General features: G+C 40.7%; 1 protein-coding gene across 2 annotated transcripts; it reads right to left on the reverse strand.

Annotated features, from left to right (window-relative positions):
* Positions 1-1961: 1961 nt before the first annotated feature.
* Positions 1962-22734, reverse strand: plpp2b (phospholipid phosphatase 2b). Of its 2 annotated transcripts, XR_004898789.1 has the most exons (7): positions 22099-22734; positions 10058-10209; positions 9513-9775; positions 9275-9332; positions 6834-7010; positions 3355-5787; positions 1962-3324 (listed from the first exon to the last, which is right to left on the reverse strand). XR_004898789.1 is itself a non-coding variant. In XM_031307289.2 (6 exons), the coding sequence occupies exons 1-6, from the start codon at positions 22175-22177 to the stop codon at positions 5629-5631; spliced, it is 888 nt and encodes a 295-aa protein (XP_031163149.1). In that variant the 5' UTR covers positions 22178-22734; the 3' UTR covers positions 1962-5628. The 2 variants fall into 2 exon arrangements, 1 of the variants encoding a protein (XP_031163149.1); XM_031307289.2 differs by having other exon boundaries at positions 1962-5787.
* Positions 22735-27094: the final 4360 nt, after the last annotated feature.

Consider the following 27094-nt stretch of genomic DNA (forward strand, 5'->3'; position numbering starts at 1 on the left):
CAGTGCTGAGGTTTTCCCGAAACTGCTCATCTCGAGAGCCACTTCTCACCAGGCTCTGGGTCATTCACAGAATTCGCTCCCTGTGGACCAAACCATTCATGATTTGTGATGGTTTCTAAGGAATTATCTATTTGCTGTGTTTGTGTCGACACTTTTGTCAGCAGATCAGACATACAACATTATTTTGATATAAATCTATTTGCATGCTGGCTTAAAACAAGTTCTTGCACTACATTTAGCCTTTCATGGAAGCTTATCAAGTGTGCTGAACAATATTTTATGATAGAATGTGCTAGTTATTCCAAATTTCCAAGGTTTTTCACAGCACGCTGATGGTTTGGTGACCAAAGCCACAGGAATCTATCTGTCCACTCCAGGTAGAGTATCTATTTCTTCTATTTCATTAACCCCTAAGGCAGATAGTAGATCTGATGTACGTGTAGATAATGCCATTTAGATAGATAGTGTCTTACTATTTACAACCACAGGCGGGTATGCTGTATAGCAAGCTCAGAAATGCACTGGTTACCTTAGAGGCAATTCTTCATAATGTAACAAGGTAAATTTACTATTAGGCCTTAGGGGTAATATATTCAGCAAGGGTATATTATGCATCTCTGGAGATATTAATGAGAAAGCTATGAACTAACATATTGTAAATCACCCTGAAGAAGAAGAAGCTAAATGGGTAGTCATGTAAATAAAATACCTTAATGTTTTCCATTGCCAGTTGTTTTGACACCAAAGTAAAAAATGTCCCTGTGCAAGTGAGTAATATTGTTTTAAATGAGGGATGACGACGGTTTTCAATACTGCTGCAAACAAAACTGCCACAAATGTCCCCATGGGTCCAGTGTTTATTTCATTATAAATATATGTGTTTGTTTTTGTGGAGCGGTCCATTCTCCAGCCTTGAGGCAGCAGGGGAGCCCTGATTAACCCCTCCTAAATCCTCAGCACTCATTTTTGTTGCAGAAAAATGTCCAATGCACAAACAAAAGTCATGTCATGACTCAGTCCTTTGACAGCACATCTCCAGAGGTAGAATGTTAAATCTTTAGGCATTGCAGTGCACGAGTGCTTAAACCATAATACATGTAAATCTGAACCTTTATTTACATTCCCCGATTCTGTTTTATTAGCTTTATGTGATGGATCTTGATTTCCCATACAATATCACCTCTTCTAAATAAGAGATAAACCTCAAACCTAATGAGTGAATGAATTTTATTTTCAAAATTCATGATGTTAAAGGGTTAGTTTACCCAAATTACAGAAAAACATGTGCTCTGTGAATCAACCAGAGTAACACAAACATTGTTTCTGACGGTTTCGTTTTCAAAATGTTATTTTTAAAACTTTTAGCACCGCAAACTACATTTATTTTATCTTCATTGTAATTGGGTGGAGGCCATAATCATAAAGATGGACATCTAAAAACCTGGGCTGATAAAACCAAAAGTCTTTGCATGGCAAAAAAAGCTCACGAGGTCAGTGAGAAAATAGGTTTTGTTTCTGTATTTTGGGCAAACTGATCTGTTGCAGATGCTTTACATCATCCTGGTGGATAAACTATGAAATAAACAATCTTTAGATAACGAACGCCCTCCACGCCTTGTTGCAACACCCATTTCGAGTGTGTTGACTTTTTGGCTTGTGGGTTGTGAAGGATTGTTATTTTGCATCATTGAAATTAAATATTGCTTGCAATCAAGATTACAGTGAACTCACCAAGAACATCTTGAAATCGTGATGCTGTAACAACGTGGTTTATCATATTTAATTTCTTTAAAAGGGCAAAAGTTCCTTTCTGCAGGACACATGTTTACCATCACCATCTATCAAGTACTGTAGACATGAAATATATCATGCCTCAAATCTTTGTATCAACAATTAAGGAAGCCCGGTGTAGTTCCATCAAAACATTAGTGACATTAAATGTATAAACAAAACAACATAACTGAATGTGGATTATACCTTTATTTAAAATTCTCTGGTTTAAAGCATATAGATCTTTGCACAAAAAGCAAACAATGTGAATCATACCTACAAATGGACATATAAACAAGAGATTGGCCAACCAGTGCCTACTTTAAGGCACTGATCCAATAAAGCATAATAACACATGGAGCCACATGAACAGCTGAGAACCTTGGTTTTTCATGAAGCTAGAGAGGCATCAAACACCATGCCATTTCTACATCCTCATCCTCATTTGGGCTATTAGTCTGGCTGCAGTAATACACTCTGATGATTTAGATTTAGGGGAGCAGGGGTGGGGGCTCGCACAGCACTTCATTGCAACTAGTTCCAGCTGTTTCTTGTTGTAAATCTGTTTTAAATGTGTAGAAGTCCTCAGGGACCAAGGTTCCCCATGGGATACCCCACCCCCACCCCCTAAAGTACCCTGCCTTTCTCTAGTCTCAGCTCAGCTTTGGGGCCTTACAATCACTACCAGGTGAGATTCTCTCTGTCTTCCTGTCCCCCCCCCCCCTTATCAGCTTTGTGGTCTCTCAGATCTGCTGTCAGTCCTGCAGGGGTCTGCATGCTGTACACAAACTGTACAGGAGACCTTATTCCCAAATTAACCTCATTTATCAACACAGGAATGGGAAGAGGAACACAGACGAATCTTTGAAGTGGGAACGGAGCAGTGTTACTAGCTTCAAAAACACAGTTGGGTATGTAACCCTTTATCATTACAACAGCCCTTTAAAAGCCCTGCCAAAGCATCTGGCTTATGTTTGGACCTGGAATTGGATCCGTTTGTGTGGCAAACTTCTCCAGCCACCAGTCTGAGAAGGCACGGGCCAAAGCACACTGTACAGGTGAAATTAAAAACGCAACTACATGTGAAATAAAAACATACAAGCATATATATACGCAACATGAAACATGTCTCATAGCATTAGTATATACAGTATTTGTGGCTCATAGTGGCAAGCAGGGGTGATTGCACAAAAACAGCGCTGGCATTTCCAACCTTGTAAGAGTAAATAAAGAACTTCTTTTATTTAAAATAAATTAAACACCATTTTCAAAATGGTTGTCTCATCCTTCTTTAATTATTATTATTTTAGAAATAAAAAAAACACAATAAAACAGAAATAAGATAATAAGATAGAGGGCAAATTGCTTAATATTTGATTGGCAATAAAGTAGTGGTATAGCACATAAGTCCAACAGAAATGAAAGCTATCTGTATCAATGGTTTCGACCTCTGCAGTCCATTTCACACAGGGGAAACATATTTCATTCACAAGCTCCACAATTAAATGTATACATATTTAGAAAAGCATCACCACTGTTAAAAGGTGAATCTGACTCAGTCTGGACATAAAATCTGCCCTTAACCTTTAAGGCCCTGACACACCAAGCAGATGGCCAAGAACTAGTGGCGGTGAAGGCCAACTGTGGTGTCGCCTGACGTCGCCTATTCTTGGCCAAAGGAATTGCACTTGAACACACCGCAAAGACAGCTGACCAAATGCCATGTACAGTCTGCGCCTGCGTGAGAGGAAATAACTCTCCATGCCAGCAGGTGGCAGTAATCTATTCATCATTCAAAAAGAGAAACCGCCATCTTATGGACATAATGTGCATTCCAATAGTTCAAACCTATGCGTTTAAAAAAAAAAAAAAAAAGAACATTCAAACATACTTTTGGGCAGTTTTGACAGCTCTAAGTGTATTGGATTGATCAGATGAGATGAAGATGAAAAATTAGAAGAGCCTTCTGTGTGCACTCTCAGTTATTTGTTTGCTTTCCTCTACTACATTTTTTCTTCTCGTGTACTAATTCACTTGAGCTGAATAGCCAACCAGATGAATTTCTTGCGCCAACGCCGAAACGGGCACTGATTGGCCAAAAAAAGGCAGACGAAAGCCGACACATGGCCTAACGCAAAAACTAGGGGCGACTGACGCTCACCGTCGGCCCAACTTGGATTGACGATCTCCTTGGTGTGTCAGGGCCTTAAGACTCAGTATATGATCTCCTTTCCTTAGTTCAGATTCAGACTAATTGGCACTGAAGAGATGATGCGACAAGTCAGGCACTTATCTGGACACACTTGGGCAATGATACAACATGATACTAAGAATAATTTCTGGGAGTAGAAATCCACTCATACTAGTGAAGCAGAGTTGATCAATGTAGTGAGTCATCGGGGACAACAAGCCTGTATAGTCACTTTTAAAAGGGTTACATTGTTTGTCGGAGTAGACACCCAGATCTGTTTGTGAGGGGAGCTGGCAGAAACGCATCGTCAACTAATGTCAGATCTTAGAATTACATCTGACCTAAGATTTTCAATATAGATCGCCTTTCAAAGCAGCTTTGTGGTGGCCTGCAGCTGACATTCATTTGTGAGCCTTTTTGCCAACAGGATGACATGAAACATGGAGAAAATGGTAAGTGGACTTACCGTTAAAATAATTTGTTATGATTTGCAATGCTCTACTAGTGTGGAGCCTCTTCTTTAAGGTGCACTTACAACAAACTGTGCCTTTACCTACATTTATAAACATTCTTGTCTTTCTTCCTCTCGTTCTTACATTTCTTTCATCGCTGCCTACACATTTGGCTCCTTACATACAGAAATCAAAAACATACAAAAATTGTTAAAGCTACATTAAGCGATACATTTGATATTAACATAAAATCAAAGAACTCCTGGTAAGTAGAATAGTTGCTATTGTACTGCGAATTCCACTGAGAATTCAGATCTTCCCGTCCCACATCTCTGCAGTTTTCAGGCTGTTTTAGTTCATCAATCCATATAAGTGAAACTACTCTCACTTATCCATTACATAAATCTGAGGGCAGCTGTTTCCTTCAAACACGGCCTGAGAAATGTTTATTGCACCTAATAAACAAGTGATAAGTAAAGTAAGTGGAGCATGTATCAAGCCAAAGATATCCATCTTTTTCTCAGGAAGTGGTGGCATAAAAGGGAGTGGATATCAGACTTACATTTGTCAGTTGGAAGGATAGGACTCTGATTTGGCTGCCCATGTTCCTGCATTTCTGCTGTTCACATCTGCTGACACATAAGCCACAGGCACTTAAGAAGGCATTAGTATATTATAGCTTTGTTGCTGTGGGTTTGGAGTCTTTCGCTTAATGCAGCTTTAAGCACATACACTTCAACATCAACAATTGTGTCTTAAAAACAACATGCTCCTCTCTCTCTTACGGGAGATAGGAGATCATCATGGTGTCTTTGAGAGGGGGCTCAGGCACCTGGCGATGGGATGCAGCCCCCTCAGTCAGTCCAGTGGTTGGGGAGTAGGTGGGGTGTGAGTGGTTGACACAGAGGCAGGGAGCATGGGGCTTGGAGGCTGCAAGCTATAGACCTGATCTCTACCTTTTACTTCTTTCAAAAATACATACAAAAGGGCTGGCTGCAGAATTCATGTAGACACTTTAAAACTTAACATCTCACACTCATAGGACTCCTCACATAGCATCAGGAGTCTGTAGCAGGCAGCTGATAGAGTCAAGACCTAGGTAATTCACTGAATGCTGTTGACTGCACAATCAAGGTTGAAGCCCTAGAGTTGGACCCTATCACACAGGTTTTGGGTCTGCAGGCTGCAGCCTCTGTTCCCTAGCGTCAGCCCCTATCACACAGGGCCTGGATTGCGGTGATAGTTAAAATGGTTGCTGTGTTCGGAGTCTACAATCTGCACGCTGGGTTTCCTCTCTGGTTCTTCGCTATCAGCTGTGTCTGGCCTAGTGCAACGAGGAGGACGCTTCTTAAAGAAGTCTGACACAAAGTGCACCTGCAGAGGAGGAAAAATGAGAGGATGTTAGCTCTGGTCACTTATGGAATACTTTTCCCACAGAGATTGGAGTATAAGCATGTAAGGGATGTAGAGGAGGTACGGGCAGGGCTGGAAACTGTGATTGCATATGTCTGGACAGGTCTGTGCACAGCTGTTAAGTGACATACACACACATCTGAGAGGAACACACAGGGAGCAGGCACATCCCCTGAAGGCCATAAAACACTATGCCCAGGAGTCTCTAATTGCACACAACACTGTGAAGGCCAAAAGTGCAGGCTACACACACACACACACACACACACACACACACACACACACACACACACACACACACACACACACACACACACACACACACACACAACAACAACAATAATAAAGAAGCCCAGCTGGATAAAGGTCTCTGAATGGACTTATTGCCTGAGAACCTGCCAGTGTAAGCGTGTGGGTTTGTATCAAATCACACTTTGCTGCTGTCACACTTCATTCCCCTCATGCTCTCTGTCAGCTATATGGATTTTTACTGCCAGACTGAAATAAAGCTGAAATATGGACCATTCTTCAGTGGCTGTTCTGCTTTGAAAGGGAGTATCACGAATAAAAAGATTTCCATTAAATGTCATTTTTATGACCTGGAGCACCATCCATGTTTGCTTTTCCTTTAGCCAGAAAACACAGGAGTAAGACTCAAAGTACAAATGTCACCAGGTTTGAGGCTGGAGCCACTTCACAGAAAAGTAAATGTCAAAACATGTGAACATTTTTTCTAGAGATAAGTGTTATTTTGTTATATTTGTTATATTGTTTTGTTATTTTGTTATATTTGTTATATTTTTTTCTCTAAGCTGATGACATCATACAATTTTCAGTATAAAATTTCAGACTTTCTGTGAATTGCTTGATGATTGGCTTCCATCACTGCATGAAGATCTCAGCATCATGATACCAGACCATGTTATGACTGATATCATGGAAAAATCATGTAGGAATTCCACATTTTGCAATGTTTGCCCTTGAGAGAAGTTGTCGTGGAGACTCACATTAAGTACAGCAACAAGCGCTCCCTGCAGCAGCCCCACCAGCACGTCGCTCCAGTGGTGCTTGTAATCAGAGACTCGGGTGTAACCCACATACACCGCAAAGGCCACCAGGAAGAACTGGATGGTGGGCCGGAGAAGTCGGGCCCACTTAGCCACCAGTCTCGCCTGCACGTAAAGCTGGAGGAAGTGGAAAAGGAACAGAGGGTGGTAGACCACGGGTGGAGAAGAGACAGAAAAGAGAGAGAGAGATCAGGGGGGAGAGACTGTCAACCAGGGTTATTATTGTTAACTAAACGAAAAATATTTTTTAGTAAACTGAAACTAAATCAAAACTAAACCCTTCAAGAAAAACTAAAACTAATGCGAAACTACGGTATATTGCCAGGTTAATAAACTAATAAAAATGTAAACCAGTGTAAACCATTTCAGTTTAGTTTTTTAGCTATAATAACAATCAGACTTTATTTATATGGCACTTTTCATACATAAAAATGTAGCACAAAGTGCTTCATACACCCACACACCCCCCCACACCCACACCCACACCCAAATAGACCTTTTTCACGGCAGACATGTTGACATGTCATAGTAGGAAAAGCACAGGTGTATTCAAAACCATTAATGATGGCTGCATTCCACTTAGGAGAGACCCTGGTATTGTGCATGCTGACTCACTGATAGCTTACTGGGACACTTGATGGAATTGAGCCAAGGTTATCAATTTCAGCTGTGCTTTTCCTACTATGACAAGTCAAAATGTCTGCTGTGAAAAAGGTCCATTGACAGAAATGACACCAGAGGCAAGACACAAAGACACAAAATACACTTAAATATATAAACAGATAAAAGCTCCGAACAATGGATAATAAGTACATAAACTGCAAATTGTTAAAACATGAAATATAGATACATAGATAACTAGAATAAAACTACTATTAAAATTAAAGTTAATTAAAACTACATCAAAAATATGTCACTGTTGAAAAAAAGCAGACAGCATGAATTCTCGTCAACTCTCGTGACAGTGAACCACAGACATTGAACGGACGAGAGATGGCGCTGTGCCGTAATTGCTTCACTTCAGACATTAAAGAAGCACAAAGATTTAACATTAAACATCATGGCTATTCTCCAACCATGTATTTTGTAATGTATTATATTTAGCTACATACTTCACCTGACTCTAACAAAAACGGAAACTTAACTAAAAGTAGCAAACACACTATAAACTAACTAAAACTAAACTGAAAATGAAATAGAAATTAGTTTTGACAAAAGTCAAAACTAAAATAAAAACTCATTGAACATTTAAAACTATTATAACCTTGCTGTCAACTTGCTATTACACTGAGAAAAAGACGTGAAGTGGTTTTGGTCTGGTTATCACACAATACAAACAAAAAAGGGTTAGGATAATGCAAATGCTGTCTGGACCAACATCTACAGTAGTTGCAAAGACACAATGTTATATAAATGTCATGCAGTATGCTGACAAAGCAGTAAAGTAATGGAGCAATCTCCACATCTCTGCATTTGCTGTACTGTAAGGTTTCAAAGTTTAAATAGTACCTCACTCCAAACACCAAAAACAAAAAAAGTCCATTTATTTCGAGTTTGTGTCTCGCTAATGCAAAAACAGTTGCTGGTAAGCCCCAAATTGGATTTAACTGTAAAAAAAGGTGTTGAGTACGAAACTAATTTATGTCCACTATGGACTGAAACCCCTTTTTACTGGAAAACAGCAAAACAATTATGAACCTGGCAACAGTACAGTACTTCTCTGGGCTTCTTCTGGACTGCTGTTGAAGGTGCAAAAATTGGCATCACACTACAGTCCCTCCTGTCACACAGCCACACTCTGCACTGAACACTGAGGGACGCAGGCTGCTGGATATCACAGCTCTGCCCAATTTGTTTGCAGCATTTGCCTGGAAACCTGAGAGCCACTGACAGGAATGGACACTCGCTTGAGATATTCTGTCTTTAAACTGAACAATGTTGCTTGGCTTGGCCTCTTGACGCTTGCTGTCGAGCACTGGTGCCTGGCTTTTTATACAAAGGGATGGGGCCAAGGGTAATAAACTGGATAGGCCTGGAGGACAGAACACAGCACATGCTTTGCTGTCATCATTGCTGGGAAAAAGGCAGCAGAGGCCTCCAGATCATTTTTCCTAGTACCCACATTCTTCCTCTAAACTCTTGCCTTGTCCTTTTATGTCCACAGACACAAACCACCTCTATGAGCCTTTTCTCCTCCTCAACAATTAGCCCTCGAGTACGGATCCAAATGCATAAGCCTGTTCTCAGCTGAGATATCACACCGAGATATCTGCATGGTGATCACATGGAGTGATTTCTGTGTTTACTGTACATAGAGATGCGTGTTTACACTGTGTGTTAGGACTTTTAACCATGGATTTAGGCTCATGTGTTGTACTTACTGCGAGGAAAAGCATGCAGTACATTCCAAAAGACGAGTGACCCGAGTAGAAGGACAATCTGGAGAAGAAAACAAATCAAAATGCGCCACACAGGACATTTAAACTGTAGAACCCTGTCGGCATCATGTTAAATGGGTTAGAATCTCACTCCACAGACAAACACCAGTATGTGATAATTAGCGTTAAAGCATAATGGTACAAGTATACTACTATAAACACTGAGATCTCCCCCTCCTACCTGGACTCGGTGACATCCTGAGGCTTGCCTGTGCAGTTGATCACCTGCATGTATCCCGTGCAGACCTTAGGGACACATACGGCCATGAAGTTCGGTCTCGGGCGGCCAATGGTGAACTTGGCAAGGTCGGTGAGCGACTGGCTAACAGATGCACCAAACAAGAAGGTGCCCACCACCTTGTAGAGTGCAGCTACATACTGGTTGAAGTCAGAATTTGAGTAAACCCTCTTGCTGTAGACCAGATAAGCCTCTCCAGTGGAGATCTGAGGGAAGAGGGCCAACAGTGAAAAGAGTTTTATTTTTAGGCTTTGATCAAATTTTTTTTCACCATTTTTTGCATGATTAGAATTAAATTACTTTCCCTTCTTATCCTTACACATCAACACTTTGCCCAATTCCTAAAGTTAGTTATGGAGCAAACAGCCCAGAATGTTGTTAAATGAGTGAAGTCCTGTAAACTTTCCATGATTGTGGCTTCAGTGAGATGATGTAATAAAGCTCCCTGTGAGAAGAGAGGGTGGGAGACAGATAGAAGTAAAACTTACAATGATGACAGTGCAGGTGATGGTGACAGCCGCCAGCATGCCATGGGTGATGGTGTCTGGTTTTAGGGGGTACATGATGCTCTCGTCGTCACAGTAAAGCCCTCTCTGATATGGCTTGAACACAATGGACATTATGATGAAGGGCAGCGCCGCTGTAGCCAAAACAAAGCAGAAGAACAGTCTGATGAGATGGGTTGGATTTATTCACCATATTTGGAGAGATTGTGCTTTAGGGGAAATGAGATGAATGCATTAGTCACTGCCAAGATTATAACTGGGCTTACAGACCAGGAACAAGGTTGATCCAAGTTAATGGACATCACTATTTGAGAAAACATGTTTTGGTGGAATAACGTAAGACAGAAATGACATCATTTTCTAAAAGCCGGGACGTGAAAATGTTTCTCTAAGGATAGTGAAATTGTTTTCCCTTTCCCTCTCGGGCCTCAAGGTCTAAAACCGTAATGATGAAAACAACCCACAAAGAGAAAAAAAACATTCAGTCGGTAAATGTCAGGGTAGAAATGCGCAGCAAGGAATTACAAAAATAAACATTGCAAAATAGTATTTATATACACAGGCATGTGTGCTTATGTAAAAAAAAAAAAAAAATCACATATCACACACATACTCACAGACACAAGAGAGTACACAAATCAGCGCAGACACAACTGCAGCTCTTTAGAATGATGTGGCTGTGTGCAAATATAAGACCAAATATAGCTGCTCAAGGCTCCTGAGGAAATCAATCTCTCTCTCTCTCTCTCTCTCTCTCTCTCTCTCTCTCTCTCTCTCTCTCTCTCTCTCTCTCTCTCTCTCTCTCTCTCTCTCTCTCTCTCTCTCTCTCTCTCTCTCTCTCTCTCTCTCTCTCTCTCTTTCTCTCTCTCTCTCTCTCTCTCTCTCTCTCTCTCTCTCTCTCTCTCTCTCTCTCTCTCTCTCTCTCTCTCTCTCTCTCTCTCTCTCTCTCTCTCTCTCTCTCTCTCTCTAAGCGTGTGTACAACGAATAAAAAAAGACACGGTACACTTTATAAAGTAGTATTGATAAACACATGCTAATAAATACATTATGCAGAAGCTTTTTTTGCTCTTCATCTTTAAAGTCAAACTTCCCCTAAATTGGTAGCGAATGAGGGAAGATTTTTGGCAAACTATGGCTGTTTTGACCATACTGAGGATATACAGTAGATGTGCAGAACTGAAGTGGACTGTGCAAGTAGTTTGAGAGGTTGTTTTGGATGTTATGATACTTTTTTTTTTCCCAGCAGTGAAAACTTTTCACCATTGGAATCCATTGTAACTGATATGACCTCTAACTTTTTACTACACATTTTTTAAGCCTACAACAGTAAGTGTTTCATACTCAAAATATTTTGAGTATGAAAGACTCAGGTAGCTTTTGTTGGGTATTTGTCATTATCTCTGACATTTAAGTCAAGTGTAAAAAATGAATTAATAGATTGAAAACTCATGAGTTGCAGCCCTACTGAGGAATGTACTCTCCACCCTGATATCCACTACCACTAACAGGCAGACAGACAGTCCAGTCTTGGGGCCACTGTTGGAATGCTGTACGGTACAGCCACATACTAAACGCAAGAAAAACAGCTGTGAAAAAACACTGCACATACTTGAAAAGTGCTTTTACCAATAGTATTACATTTCTGTGTAAATGAGCAGTGCACCCCTCCCATTATTTCAAAAGAAATGTCTGCAGCTGACATAATTCTAGGAGGACTTCCAGCGAGACTGACTGATGAGAAAACAACGGTCCACATGCTGAAGACTGAGACTAAAGCAAAATATACAACTGGATTGATGGCAACACCGGGTTTAACATCCACCCTGAAACGAACATGAAACGACAGCCTACTGTTAAATGTATGAATATTGACAAAAAAAAAAACTTCTGGCAGGTTTTTCTTAAATGCTGGGGCTGTGGGCTGAGCAGTTCAAAAAGATGTGACGAAGGATGTATAACATGTTACATTAAAACATGAGTTCATTCTGAGAAAAACAACATTATGACTAAAACTAAACCACTAATTAACTAATGAAGCAGAGATATTCCTCTAGTAAATGCATTAATTCAAAATAAACAACAGTACACAAGGACACCTGTACAATGGCCCGCAGTGGGTCTCACTCGTGTCTGACATCGCATATATCCAAGGTGACATGAGATGAGTACGGTCATTGTTTAGTGGCATGCTAACTGCACACATGTTCCTCACAGACACTATATAGACAAAGAGTCTTATTGGCTCAGTACGGAAAGGCCAGCGGCAAAATAGAAGCTTTGTGTTGAGAGGAGAATAAACAATAGTGCTCTAAAGGATAAACCCACGATTGCACGTGGACTCCTGGTAACCCGACCTCGGAGGGTTTAGACGAGACAAACAGGGAAGGAAAACACACAAATAGAGATACCAATTGATTTCAACACGAAAAGCTCTAATCTTCTTATGACATTTAAAAAAAAGGAGGAATCTCAACTCCCATCTTCAATATTTCAACACAAGATGTTTAAGTAAAAGTACACTTATCAGCAAAAATGGCCTTCAGTTTTGACAAGTGGTCGTCAAACAAATATTTTCTTGGCAGGTTTATTATGGGTGAAATGCAAAATAAAAATCTGCCTGCTCTTACCTTCCGACAGAGCCAGGCTAGTCGTTTTTCCTGATTCCAGTCTTTATGCTAGGCTAAGCTAACCAGCTGCTAGCTGTAGCTTCATATTTAGAGTACAGACATGAGAGCGGTATCACTCTTATCTAACTCTCAGTGAATAAGCGTACTTCCCTAAAATGCAGAACTATTGCTTTAACCAACACATGCTTTAAATATAAATATTTAACTAATTTTAGCCAATTTTACCAGCCGACACCTGTCCAATGCATCTATTCTACCTTCCCCCCTTTGTCTACACCCTGGCCTATTTGTGAGCCGCAGCAGCTGGATGACACCTGTCCCCGCACGGCAACTTCCCACTGGCCACCAAGCACCAGACTCTTCCTGGATCCCTGTTTCCACATCTACCAGCCGTGTCAGGACAGGGTGGTAAACCGGGTGTATAAAGTCTTATTCCACATATTTTCCTCTTCGCGCCACCAAAATCCTGTTTGTGTCAACCACAGTATACGTTCTCTTGTATTTAACTGACATCCTGTCTCTGGAGCCTCAGGGGAGCGCCCTGAGATGGATTTATTGATGTGGCTTTTGGGTGGCAGCTTCTGCATCTGTATCCTGCATTCTGCTTCCAGCCTGGCAAGAAACAACCGTCTCTGGTGTACCTTTCCATATCACCATCGCTGACAAATGGTTGGACTTAAATCAAACAGACATTGGATAGAATGTCATTACAGGAGTTATTATTGTGACTACTACTCCAAGGCTCTGATGCTTGGTTTAAAAAATATATTTAATCTCTGTGAAGAAGGAAAACAAAGAAAGAGAATGCCAGGAAACTCAAAATATTATCTTAAACCTTTCCAGGCTCCTCATATATCTAGTATGGACACGATTGAAATTTACACAGCATGTCAAATATGTTATTTGATAACGTAATATTATCAGTGTGTTTGCATTACCATACATGAAAACAAACATTGTCCTTTGGGATCCATAGCCAGCTGGCATTACAGCTGAGGGAGACTTCAGGGGGGACATTGTGTCATGAAATCTGTTTCCACTCCATATATTATTTCAGCCAATACCAACTTTTTTATGCAGTGTGGAATGTTTGCATTCAGCACAACATCAAAAACCAAGTGGAACTGCAAACAAAAGTAAAGACTTGTTTGACTATCATAACTGTATACCAGCAAGTTTTAAAAGGTTTGTGTAAGACTGTGCCTGGACAAAGTCACGGGGAATGTTTGTTTACTTAATACAGCATGGTAAATGTCACTTTAAAATGGCAGAAGGACATAATTATTTCTCTATTGCAGTCACAATAGTGGTATAGTAACTTCAAACTGTTTTTTGAAGCTTTTAACACTAGCCAGAGCGGAGCCATTAATCTCGGCAAAGTGCGAGAAAAATTAAGTGAAAAGCTTCAAAGAGAAGTGCCAGCAGCTAATGAAATATACCACCTTCCTCCATCGAACAAGTTCACAAAAGGCTTAATAGCTTTTGCATGTACATCAACGCCATTACATTTGTGAGTATCATTTGTATTGATATGTTTCGCTACATACTAAAGGTTTTAAGGAGTGTTTTTTTGCACTTACTAAATCTTCTTAATAGATTTAGCCAGCTTGCCACACATTTCATGTACTGAGTGAAGTCAGGGCAGCTGGCCTTAAACAACCCTCCCTTGGCTTGTAAAAAAAAAAAATATATATGAATTTTTCATTTCTGTGTTCATAAACGAAGCACTAATTCAGCTGACACATGACTTTAACTTGTTAGTCGTAAGTTACAAGTTTGGATGAAAATTAAAGTGCTCACATAAAATGATGTAAAGAGTCTGGACTGCCGTCATGGGCAGAATGAATGGTACATCCTGAGGTGTGTGAATGTGTCTTATGGATCATATCTGCGAGAAACAAACCAGCCACTCTCTTGAAAAGCAGACACACATACACAAACACAGCAAAAATAGACCCATCGGCAGACAAAATAAGTCTCTGGGATACCACGAGACAACCCCACAACCTAAACTGACACTGCTCCATAGCTGCCTCCACTTAAAGACCAGGCTTCTGACTTTTTTTATGTTTAGAAAACACAAACGGGCATATATATGAAGGAAAGGTAGAAGGGGGTGGATGTACTTATTCAGGATACATGAGAACCTTCTTTCTAGACACCTGCTTATACAGATGAAGGGAAATGCTGCCAGTTTGGAATGTAGCCAGGAAGCTAACCTCCTGCTGCCAGTCAGAAATCTACTGCCTGAGCCCCTAATGGGAGCCTGTTTGAAGTTGCAGGATGCAGGGCTCGAGCTTTCCTGTCTCACATTAAGAAAGGCCCATTTTAGAGGCTTTGGTTCCATTCGGGGAAGTTTAAGGCGTCTCATATACCTGGCCGCAATCTAGCATTCATCCACAGTGGCACCTCGGTGTCTCCCCCTGCTGAAATGGGCATTAGTGCAACAGAGAGCGGAGTAATTAGTGATGACTGCGTCTCAAAGGAGGGTCTGAAAAGCATCAGTCAGAGAAGTGTAATGGAAAATGTAAGCATCAACTGATACCACGGACAAACAAAGATGTCAGTGTGAGAAGCAATTTGCACTCTTTCCTTCATTCCTTCCACCACTCCTTCCCCCATGCTGTTTTTTTTTTTTCTCTCTTATTCAAAGTCATTCATTCTTCTTTCTGGAGCTCCATCTTTCTGTCTGTCATTCTCTTGATCACAGCATCCTCCCACACACTTCTCCCTCTGTTGTAAATATAGAGGCCTCAATGGGATGGTGCTTTATTTAGCTGGCAGATGTGCAATTACGTAGAGCCATTTGGACCACAGTCGCACTCTGAGGCTGAGATTCGAGGCTTGTCACGTCCTCTCTCAGCCTCTCTCTCTCTCTCTCTCGGTTTTTTCCCCATCTCAGTTTTTTTGTCTTTGTCCTCTCTCTCACACATTTCCTTCTAAAAGGAAAGTTGACGCCTCAATCATCTGGAAGTCCCCCCCCCCCAGTGGTTTGAGAGTACCTCACACCTACTTGCCCTTGTTTCTCTGACATAACCTGCTGCACCTGCAAAACCATGTGGATAATTATCTCCTCCATTGAAAAACTGGGTTTTCATTATGCATATTTTCAAGGCGTGTAAAGCCTGTGTGTGTGTGTGGGTGTGTCTGAGAGAGGGGGTGTTCTCATGCCCCTCGACTGCCCTGTTTGGTCTGAAACTTCTCTTCAGGGTCACAGCTGAAACTTTTGCTCTAATTTATTCCACCCTCATTTCTCGTCTCTCCAGTGCGAAACTCACTCAGTGAGTTTCTTCTTTCTGTATTTCTCCCTCCCTTTCCAATCCATCTTTTCCTTCTGTTGATAGCTTTCGTTTACACTCGCATTAACACCATTCTTCTTTATTTTTCACCCTTGTGTCACTCTTTAGTCATTTACTCTATCCGACTGTGCCTCCAACTCTCATCCCCTCCCACTGTGGACGAGGACAGAGGAAGGCTTTTTCCTTTAGCTGCAGTCAACGTTTCCACTTTTTTTTCCCCCTTTCCTGCTCTCTTTTGTTTCCTCCCTCCAATTCAGACACACACTGTTAAAATGACCGAAGGGACATCATTGGCACCAGAGCTCTGTATCAACATAGTTGATGTTACAAACCTTTACAAGATGACTCGCGATAAAACAACTAAATGCTCCCTCTTTAATGACTGTCTCACCTCAAGCTGGACTGACTAATGTGGAAGGTATGTGCTGAGCCTACAACCTCTGCCGGCGTTGGCCTCTGGAATTCTAATTCACATGAGCAACGCCCAACTTCACCAGTCGCACCAAATCCTGCTCCTGCTGCTGCCCATTCTTTATTTTTAATCCTGCTGTTTCGCTCAGTCCATCATTTATGCATGCTTAGGTCCAAGCAGTGCAGAAGGAGACAGGGTGGCAGGCGAGGTTGTAGGAGTGGTGGAAGGGCAGCTAAATCTGGCAATCAAAGAGTCTGGGTTTGGAGGGGATCAAAGCTTTAGGCCACACAGGTTTAAACCTAAACCATAAAGATCTGCAGGACAAGTTAAAGAGTAGACTAGCTATCATGAATAGTGCTGAACTTCTCTGAAAGGTCACTAAATGTGTTTCTGTGTCGTCTGAGTGACATTGCTGAATTTGTTGTGATTCTTCTGTATAATTACTGTAGGCAAATGGCACTATGTTTAGCTGTTGTCTAACACCAGTGATATTGTTTGTGTTTCTCCAAATTAGGACCAACATTTCCCAAAATCCTACTCACTGTCAAAAAGTAATCTTCGCTCACTCCGCTTCCCTCTCTATGCATATGTTTTCTGTCAAACTTGCCTGGAAAGAATAAACATGTTGGCATGTTGACTTCTGCAGCATTTTAATCATCACCATTTAACACTGGAAAGCTGCATTAGAACAGCAACTGTTTAACTTGCAAAGCAATTAGGGAAAGTTTCCCATGAAATCCTAAACAACGCAATTTCCTCCTGTCTTAAAAACAATAACTATTAGAACTAGAAGGGCACTCGGAGAGTGCACACCTCCACCAAGGCATGTCCTATCTCACGCAGCGTGAACTTTCCCAGTCAGAACTCATTTTTTGGATTATTCCGACACCACATAAATGCAGCACAAATGTCCCTATCTCACAATGTTAACAAAAGTGAAAAATTATTTGTTTTTCCGCCCCGTGATTCGGATCCGCTCCAAAACGTCATGGGTTCTTCCCATAGACTGTATAATATTAATGGACAAAGCTTCATCACTTCTGAATCAATTATATCTGAATTCCAGCAGGGGGTGACACGTGCAGTCGCAAAAGGGACGGTTTCTGTATGTTTCAAGTCTATGAGAAAGTGACCCACTTCTCACTTGATTTATTACCTCAGTAAACATTTTCATAATGGGTTTATGGTCTCAATCGCTAGTTTTAAGTCTTCTGCAACACAGAATGATATTGATTTTTTGAATTATGGTCTCGTTAATTTTAAAATCGGCGATAAAGCAGGGGGTGTTTTAGGGCGTGGCTATGATGTGATTGCCAGTGAAAGTGTGTAAACGTAACGAGGCTCCTCCCTCACTCTTCCCTCTCGTCTAAAATCATCACATCCGCAACCAGGATGGCTGCGCCCGTAACGGCAAACTCGACGACTCATAGCAGATCTCCACAAACAAATGGGTGACGTCACACATGCTCTGTGCATTAATATTATACAGTCTATGGTTTTCCTTGGCCCATGCTACACCCTTCCCCCATCTTTCATGAAACCAGGAGTTTTTCTGTAATCCTGCTGACAGACAAACAAACCAACAGACAAACCGAGCTGAAAACACCTCTTTGATGTAATTACCTCCTTGGCGGAGGTAATTACATCAAAGATACACTCACAATAGTGCCTTACATCTCCCTAAAATTCCTAAATGTTCTACCAGCTCACCACTAAACCTTTTGACCTCATCTGTGTACTTGACTTAACTTGACTTAACTTTTGGGGAATGTGGCTTTGATGTCTCACAATTAATGTGGTTAGGATTTTTTCAAAAAGCTACCACCACAAAAGATCCTCATCCACTTATGACCGATAAAAGACTTACAAGTTTACCAGAAATCATTGTGCAATTAAGATCAATAAAAAAAAAAAATAAAAAAAAAACACCCAATAAGGAGAACAAGAGAAGAAAAAAAATAAATTTGGCTTGGTATTTCTCAGAGGGACGTTCCTTGTTCCTTGTTGTTAAAAGGGCTTCAGTTTCCATGACAGAGCTCTCCTGAGGAAAACAATTCCCATCAAGGCTTACACTGAGAACTCCGGACGATCAGTCTTCCCAACACAACGGCATGAGAGGCCCAGCTCCCTGGAGACGCTGCAGCACGGCTTCACCAACAAACTCTAACCGACATCCAGTGAGGTCAGAGAACAGAGCATGGGGATATTTACATGCAACCACGGTCTAAGAAGATGAACATAATGCGAGGAAATACGTAGCAACTCTTTGATACTTTCACAGCTGTGGGGGCTTTGGGAGCAAACTCTATTGTATCAGGTAATGAATCAGTCAATAACAAGATGCTAATACAAAATGAAATAACTCCACCGGCTGTGAGCCCAAATCCACAGGATTAGGATACACAAAACTAATAATGAAATACTATAACCCAGTGTCATCTTTCTACAGAGAATCACGTGACGGGAAAATGAAACTTCAGTTAATCCTTTTGTCATATTTGAGTGTAATGGAATGCATAGTAGACTTCAAGATGACACAAGATTGTCACAACTTTCTTTACATCACAAAACCTACACATGGAAAAACACAGATGCGCGTGAGTGCGTCTTGCACTAATGCCTTGCCTTGGGGCCGTTTAGTCACAGACACATTGCTAACTGCTTATTTAGCACATTACTCATAACACACACAAGCTCATTGCCATTCACATCGCCTGCAGCAGGCACAGGTCATGCAGCAATGTGAGCAGTGTGAGCAGTGTGATCGCCCCCCGACTCCTGAACAACCTGCTGCACTGCACCTACGACTATGGGCTGTGGGCAGGGAGGGGTTAAACCCCCGGCCTTTCCTGTCTGTGCTCTCAGCCAAAACCCACCGTCTACTTGTGCCAAGTGTAGATTTACACAGACTGGAGGATACACTGAGGAAAGAATGGAGAAGGTCAAGAGATTACAACAAACTGAAGACCAGGGCAGATATTTGAAAAGCAAAAACAACTTAATGTCCTTCATGCATCAGACAGGTTTCTTATTACAACAAACCTTGGGTCTAAAGAATCAGAAAACCACTCCTTGGCTCTAAGCAGCCATTTTGTATCAGATATATCTTCAGTAAGAGGTTCAGAGATAGTGTTTGACATGGTTTGAACATAGACGGAGGCTCATCCACAACAACAGTTGTTAGTTTGACCTGGGCAGGGCAGGGTAGGGTATACGGGACAGAGAGCATGCCAAAGAAACGGCTCTGTGATTGCATCTGCTGCTTTTATTTGGCCTTTAAATTACATAACCAAAAAGAAATACACGTACGCTGCATTACAGGAGATTCATATTCAGAGTCAGAGGGGAATAAAGAAATCACTTCCGTGGAAGAAAAGATAAAAGCAGTTGTCAATCAGACTGGATTAACGGTCAGCGTTGGTAGATTCACATGGAATTTTTTACAATGTGAAATGTAAATAGTTCCAAATGTAGACAAAACCCAACTCAAAACTCTGTTTCCGTATAGGCTAATGGAATAATTACAAGCTCTACCATGTTGTTATTATTACATGGCTGGGGCAACCTCACATATAAGCTTGGGGTTGACTTGACAATTATTTGGGTGGCTGACGTGGGTGGCAAAGGGGAAGGGAGAGGCAAAAGGGTGGGATGCAGCTATCCAGACCTGACCGATCAAACCCAACCCAGATGTTAATCCCAGACTTGTGACAGCAAAATGGTGAGGCTTATCAAGTTCAGCAGTCTGGGGATGTTCCCACAGACGGAAAAACACCCCTAAGCTCTCGGAAAAGCCAGAGGGGGACTGAAACTGCAGAGCAGAGCAGATCTGCACATCCTTTTCTGAGTTCTTCATCTAACTTCCACCATTATCACCAGCGCAGACACAACAGGGGAAGAACACGCCGCCAAAACACCAGACCATTATGCAACACCCGTCGGTCAAGGGCTTGTGGCATTAATACAAAAACCAAAGTCCCACCACAGTGGTGCATCACACACACACACACACACACACACACACACACACACACACACACACACACACACACACACACACACACACACACACACACACACACACACACACACACACACACACACACACACACGGTGGTGGTGACTTCTCACTTCTGTTGGTTTCTGCAATGTAAATGTTATTATCAGAGGCTTATCATTGACATGGAGGACCACAGGTGTCATGTCAATGGATATAAATCTATAAATGAATCAATTTTAAATTGTGCATTTGATTGTTTTATGATGTTTTTCTATACAACCTTTTTTATTTGACATATTTATTGATGATTAATAGATTTATTTGTAATATACACAAAATATAGTGTGTAGTGTATAGTTTATCTCTATATTTATGGCTTCAATAATCCCATTTGTAAAATGTTTTATGTATTCATGTTTCATTGTCCAATTAGATCATCTTTCATCTTCAATCTGTATTTGTATTTCGAACAAAAAAATAAATAAAATAAAATATAAAAACACAATGAGTGCATAGCAACACACCAAAAGGAAAAAAAAACAATATCTATAAAGTGTAACAAATAATATGTTCTCTCTGTCCGAAAAAGAGCCGGATAAAGCCGAAGCTTGTTATTTTTCCCACCTCTCATTCAACTGTAAATAGTTCCTGTATACATTATATATTTTGTATAGCAAGTTAACAAATATACACACAAAAAAACCACATACCAAACGTTTTTAACATTTTGCACCAAACAACCCATTAACCTAATCAACAGCTAATGGAAGGCTTTATAATTATTGAAATGACACATGCGGTCCTCTGTATATCATATCCTATTCAATTCCATTCATTAAAGATTGATAGCAAAAGACAAATGTTGACAACTATAACCACACCATCTCAATATTTGTTCATTAGCCAGAGACGAGGAGACAAAAACCTGTACAGTAATGATGCGATCTCGTTACTAAAGCAATGGAAAACAAGCCTAAATATATGTAAAACTGAAGCTAAATGCAAAACAATGGTCTGTGGAGCCATGTGGAAGCAACATCTTGAGAAGGGCACAGTATGTGAGAAGTGGGGGAATTCTTGAGAAGCTTCCTGGCAGACAAACTATTGAAGAAAATGAGGAATATTCGGGGCACGCACGCATATCACATTTCCATAAACAAACATTGAGCTTCCTGAGGCTCTGTAAAGTCCTGCAAAGTTTTTGGCGAGTATATCTGGAGCATGCAGCAGCAGGCCTGTGAGGAGAATGAGATTTTCCTTCTGTGTTTTACGCATGGTGCTACTTAATGTCACATTTCAGCCTGGACAATGTTGCAGATGAGATCTGCATAAACAAGCGGGATGGCAGGCTACTCTTACTGGACTCAGGCAAGGAACCACAGTTGTTTATCTTGCCTTTTAAAGAGATGCTGGAATACAATAGCTTCTGTGTTGTCATGAAGATCTCCCCGCTCATTAAAAAACATGTCCTCGTCGTGTCCCTTTAACGTGAGAATAAAGGAAGGCTTCCCGAGTTGCTGTCATGAGTGCTGTCATGAGTGCAAAACACACAAGAACCCGCTGTCCCCACAAAGATATGATATTCATGGTATCAGAATTATTGCTGACAACACTGGAGTGCGACTCCTAGATAAAATGCGGATAATGCTGACGTATAGTTTTGTACTTGGTGTCCATAACTTACCAACTGCAACGCACAGCACGTCCACCACCACGAACAGCTTTTTCTTCCTCAGCTCCTTCATCTTCTTCTTTTCGTTCATTCACGTTCAAATCAATAACTTTAAGAGAGAATAACTAGCCTACTTTTTGTAATGAGGCAAACAAGTCCATCGACGCTCGCTAGTTTTGGAATAAAAAGGCTATGCAAACAATCTGGCAACCTGCACTACGGGTTCTTCCGGGATCCTCTTCCCTACCTGTGCTGCTACCATTGACAGGAAAGGTGTGTAGCCTAACCTTTTTTTTTTTTTAAACGACAGCGTGTTAAAAAACTGAGCAGATACACAGCAGCACTGGAGTGTTGCGTCCTTTTGCGCGCATTAGACCTACTGCTTTGGGTACAAAAGCAGAACTGGAGAGATCCTCCGATTTCACAGCGCTGGAGGCGTCCGGAGAATCCAGTATAAACTCTTTCGTCCACACACACACACACACACACACACACACACACACACACACACACACACACACACACACACACACACACACACACACACACACACACACACACACACACACACCACCGCACTGGTCCCTCCTCCTTTACTTCCTCGTCTGGCTCCTCTCTGGCTATCTGATCCTCGCGCAAAGAGCAAGTGAGAAAACCTATCAGCGGTTTTGCTTGGGTTTTCTCTCCCTGCCTTGCAAGCCGACTTTTTATGTCTTTTCAGTAACACTGTATGGATCAGAACAGCAGTAAATCTGACACAAAGTGCGCTGTCAGGTCAAAAATACTCCTGCGGAGAGGGGGGAATGAAGTGATATCCTGAAACAATTGACTGTCGTTACACCTGACCTCATTATCTGGACTTAATCAAGAACATACACTCATGGGATTTAAAAAGCACTACACTGAGGCTGTGGCTTTAATTGAGGACTCAGCTCTGCCCCCATTTCTGAAATCCTCACATAGATGAGAGCCCTGAATGATCTCATCCCATCATGCACTCCAGTTTCCCCATAAAAGCCCCACAGGACCAACACTTGAGCTGCTCAGTTTTGTTGAGAACTTCACCTTTTCCCTCAGTGCACTCTCCTCCCAATTGTGAGAGAGGTTAATATTGAAGTTGACTAAAAAGCAAAGAAGTTCTAAATAAAGTGCACACATATTAGTCAACACATTATCCCTGGGAGGTGGACTCACACTGTGCACACTTGGTGGGTGATTCAAAAAAATATAGAGGACAAAACTTCCATCTTAACAAAGCAGGGAGACTTTAATATGCCCTGCTGGGACTGTAGCAACATTAGCATGATTTAACACCAGCATGACTCCAAGCCATGCTGTTAGTTTTTTTTTTGTTGTGTTTTTCCTTTGCTCCAGGCAGTCAGGATGTTTCCCCACCAACTGTCAATATCAGGCCACCGCTCGCTGGCAACATCCACCCGTGTGTATAGCACTTTAGAGTAATTTGTGTGTATTAACAGTTAACTCTGTTTGCATGTCAAACACCACGTTTACCCCTAAGTCTATTAGTTCAGCACCCTTGAGTTGATAAGTAGCTAATCTTGCGTGCACAAACTCTGAATTGCATCTTTATTTGACTTTCTGCACATCTGCAAACAATAGAAATAAAGGGACTAAAATGAGATTATATTTAGCATTGTACAGTTGCCGACTACAACTTGATAGTATGCAAATGAAACATCAATAATATGCAGTAGAATATATGGTGGGGGGGGGGGGGTACAGCTGCCAGTACAAAGGACAACTGAGATTTTTCTGCCCCCTTCTGGTGGTTTCTAACAATAACAGGCTAATTTCAACAGACTGAAACTCTAGTAAAAAGGATTGAAATGTAAAAGATAAATAATTGGGATGGCATTCCCAGATTCATTCAGATATTCTGCAGGAAATAGATTCACAAATATGGTCCCAAGCCATAAAGGAATGCCTCCAAATTTCATATTTGTTATTTTAGCCACCACATTTTGCTTTGTGAAATAAAATGAAGCAATCTTTTCGTTGATGGCTTGTGGAGGTAAGGTTAAGCATATGCCCTAAGTCAGGTCAGTCTGCTTCAGTGAGTACACAATCGACCTTCATTTCTTACCTCGAAAAAACCTTTAGGACGTATCCTCAACTACAACGGTGTCAAGATTTAAAAACAATGCTTGCGAACATAACAGCAAACAATAAAAAAACTACAATTACACTATCTGTCCTTAACATGCTCACAGACAAGAGGAGAATTAATTCTCTGGTCCATGCGGTGGTGGAAAAGATGAGAATGGGTGTTGACTACAGTAGTTCTGAATGTAATAAGAAAATGGTTCCTGCTCTTGATTAGAGATGATACTGCCTAAAACGCTGGTATCGTTATCGGGAAGTACTGGAGTTTATGCACTGATCCAATACCACATAATAAAACCCTAAAGAAAATCTACGTTAAAGTAGTTTATTTATGTTCTTTTTTCCGTTATAACTGACTATCAAACTGGATAATAAAAGAAAGTTCTGGGGCGTTCATTGTTTGTGTTTGTTCGTTTCACAAAGAGTTTAACCTGAGCCAGACTGACAACAAAGATAGAAATAATATCACATCCATACAGGGATAGTAGTATACAGCTGTTAAAACATAATAAAATATATGACACACTGGTATCGGATCGGTACTCGGTATCGGCCGATACGCAAAAAATGGTATCGGACCATCTCTACTCTTGATTCTGCACTGGTGGCATAACCATAAACCAATGCCGACATTCCCATTGATATGCATCAATTCTCAATATCTGTGAGTTTGACCATTCCCCCCCCCAAACATTAGAACAATGTGTGTTCTCCAGAATTTTAGTAGTAGCTCTTCCAGCAGCATGATCCCCTCCACCTGTTCAATGTCAGGAAACTCCCTATAATGTATTACTGCCCTATAAAAGAACAATTTGTTTACAAAAAAATAATCAAATAATTATATGAAAATAATATGTTCCTTTAAGGATTTTTTGGCCAGAATGAAAACATAAAAAGGGACAACTCTATCAAAGAAAATATGGGGTTGGAAAAACATATTTACTATCAAATTGTCCTTGTGTGTGTGACAACTGCACAGAAATTCAAAATGTACACTGAAGCTATTACTGATGTTTGGGCTACAGTATAAGAAAACGATCAAAGGTCCACCAAGCTTCCCCACATGCTCTTGAGCCACAGACTTCTTCATACAGTTAGTTTAGAAGTGTGAGCCACTCCCTGGGAGTAGACGTTTTCCATTGTGCGTTGAGAGTTGGCGATCCAGGCGGTCAGACTGCTGAATGCAGGGTCAGGAACTGGAGGCCAGATGATCTGCTTTATCCTGGCAACAAGACACAGACACTGTAAAGGGTAGTCTGGACATTTAAAGTTTTGTTCAGAGGGTCATTATGCCCTTTGTGACAAAAAAGTTGTCTGGTAATCTTCGGAACAAATTGCCATTGCTAGCTGGATGCAGATGTTTTTAACCTGAGGTAGCCTACACTTGTGTTGTTAATGTTCCGTGTTTAACTAGTGCTACCAGTCACACTGATGGCCCTGTGTTGTTTTATTGTCAACTGAAATGGAAATAAAGAACATTTCTTCTGACAAGATTTACATTCTCAATCTCACCCTTGTGTTGTCCTCGGGTCAAATTTGACCCGTTTTTAAAGTTTTTTTTATATCAGAAATAGGGGTTTCTTACAACCAAAAAAAAAGCCCCAAAATAACATGGATGCATGCACGTTGTATGGAACCCATACAACATTCTTCGCAGGTACAATTGATGATTACTTTAATTTAATTTTGGGTGTTTTATTCAATTTTATAGCATTTGAAAAAAATGTTGAAATGGTTTCAAAACATATCCTGACTAAACTTTGACAGATACCAGTCTGTGATTCACTCAACATCCTCTGATCTCAGCTATTAGTCAAAACAATTCATAATTCCTGCTTTTTTTTTTTTTTTTTTTTTACTCAAAAATTATGTAGAATGTCATATAAATCAGGTTTATTGACCATGAATTTAAAAAAAGCATTGAGAAAAGTGACAAAAACTTTTTTTTAAAGTGTCAAATGCATTGGAAAAAGTGACAAAAACAATATATTTTCAAATTTTGACCCGGAAGGACAACAAATTCCTGGTGGATGGGAAGACAACACGAGGGTTAAGCAGAGAAAACAAAGCATCTATTTTTTGCTTGTAAATTGCACTTTTATCAAAAAAAATTGGGGGAAAAAAACACTTTGTCATTTAGTTATTCTGCCTTGTAAGAACCCTATACGATCTGTTTTCTGTTAACTAACTGCAGAATAGGAAAAACATATTAACTTTATTTAGCTGCCTTCCCCGAGGTGCCTTACATGGCCACTTTTATGCATTTGTTCTCCTCAAACAAATAGCTCATGTAATTAGCAGCGTAGCTCCTAATCTGTCAGTGAAACCTGGCCTGGAGAACAGGAGGCCAGATGAGATAGAGGGAGAGTTGCGTCACATGAGGGCTTTTCCTGCTGGTATACTGCTCTCCACATGCACTTCTTATTCTCTAATATCACTTTTACATATTAAAACATGTAGCTGAAACAACCCTCCAGACACAACTACAACTAAACAAAATGTACCGACTCTCATTTTTATTCCTTGGACCAGCAGGGAACATCTGCTGGTCTGGTAACATCTAAAGGTAGCACTGACCTACCACAGTCATTTCATTTTATACTTCATACAAACATTAAGTAACTTAACACCTAACTGCTACATTAGAGCGCTATGGTGTTCCCCAATACTGGACAGCAGTCGAGTGTGTACAACTGTACGGATATGGTGAAAATAATATACTGTACATGTTTGATAAAACCGCCATGATTCAATGAAAGTTACTCAAATAAGTCTCAGTCTATAATACACAATATTACATATTGCTTAAAGACAATATTACAATATTGACATTTTTTGTGGTTCAAGGTAACTTATGGTTGTGATGCCTTATTACTGTATAATA

The sequence above is a fragment of the Sander lucioperca genome, chromosome 11 (assembly GCF_008315115.2).
Source record: "Sander lucioperca isolate FBNREF2018 chromosome 11, SLUC_FBN_1.2, whole genome shotgun sequence".
Lineage (NCBI taxonomy): Eukaryota > Metazoa > Chordata > Actinopteri > Perciformes > Percidae > Sander > Sander lucioperca.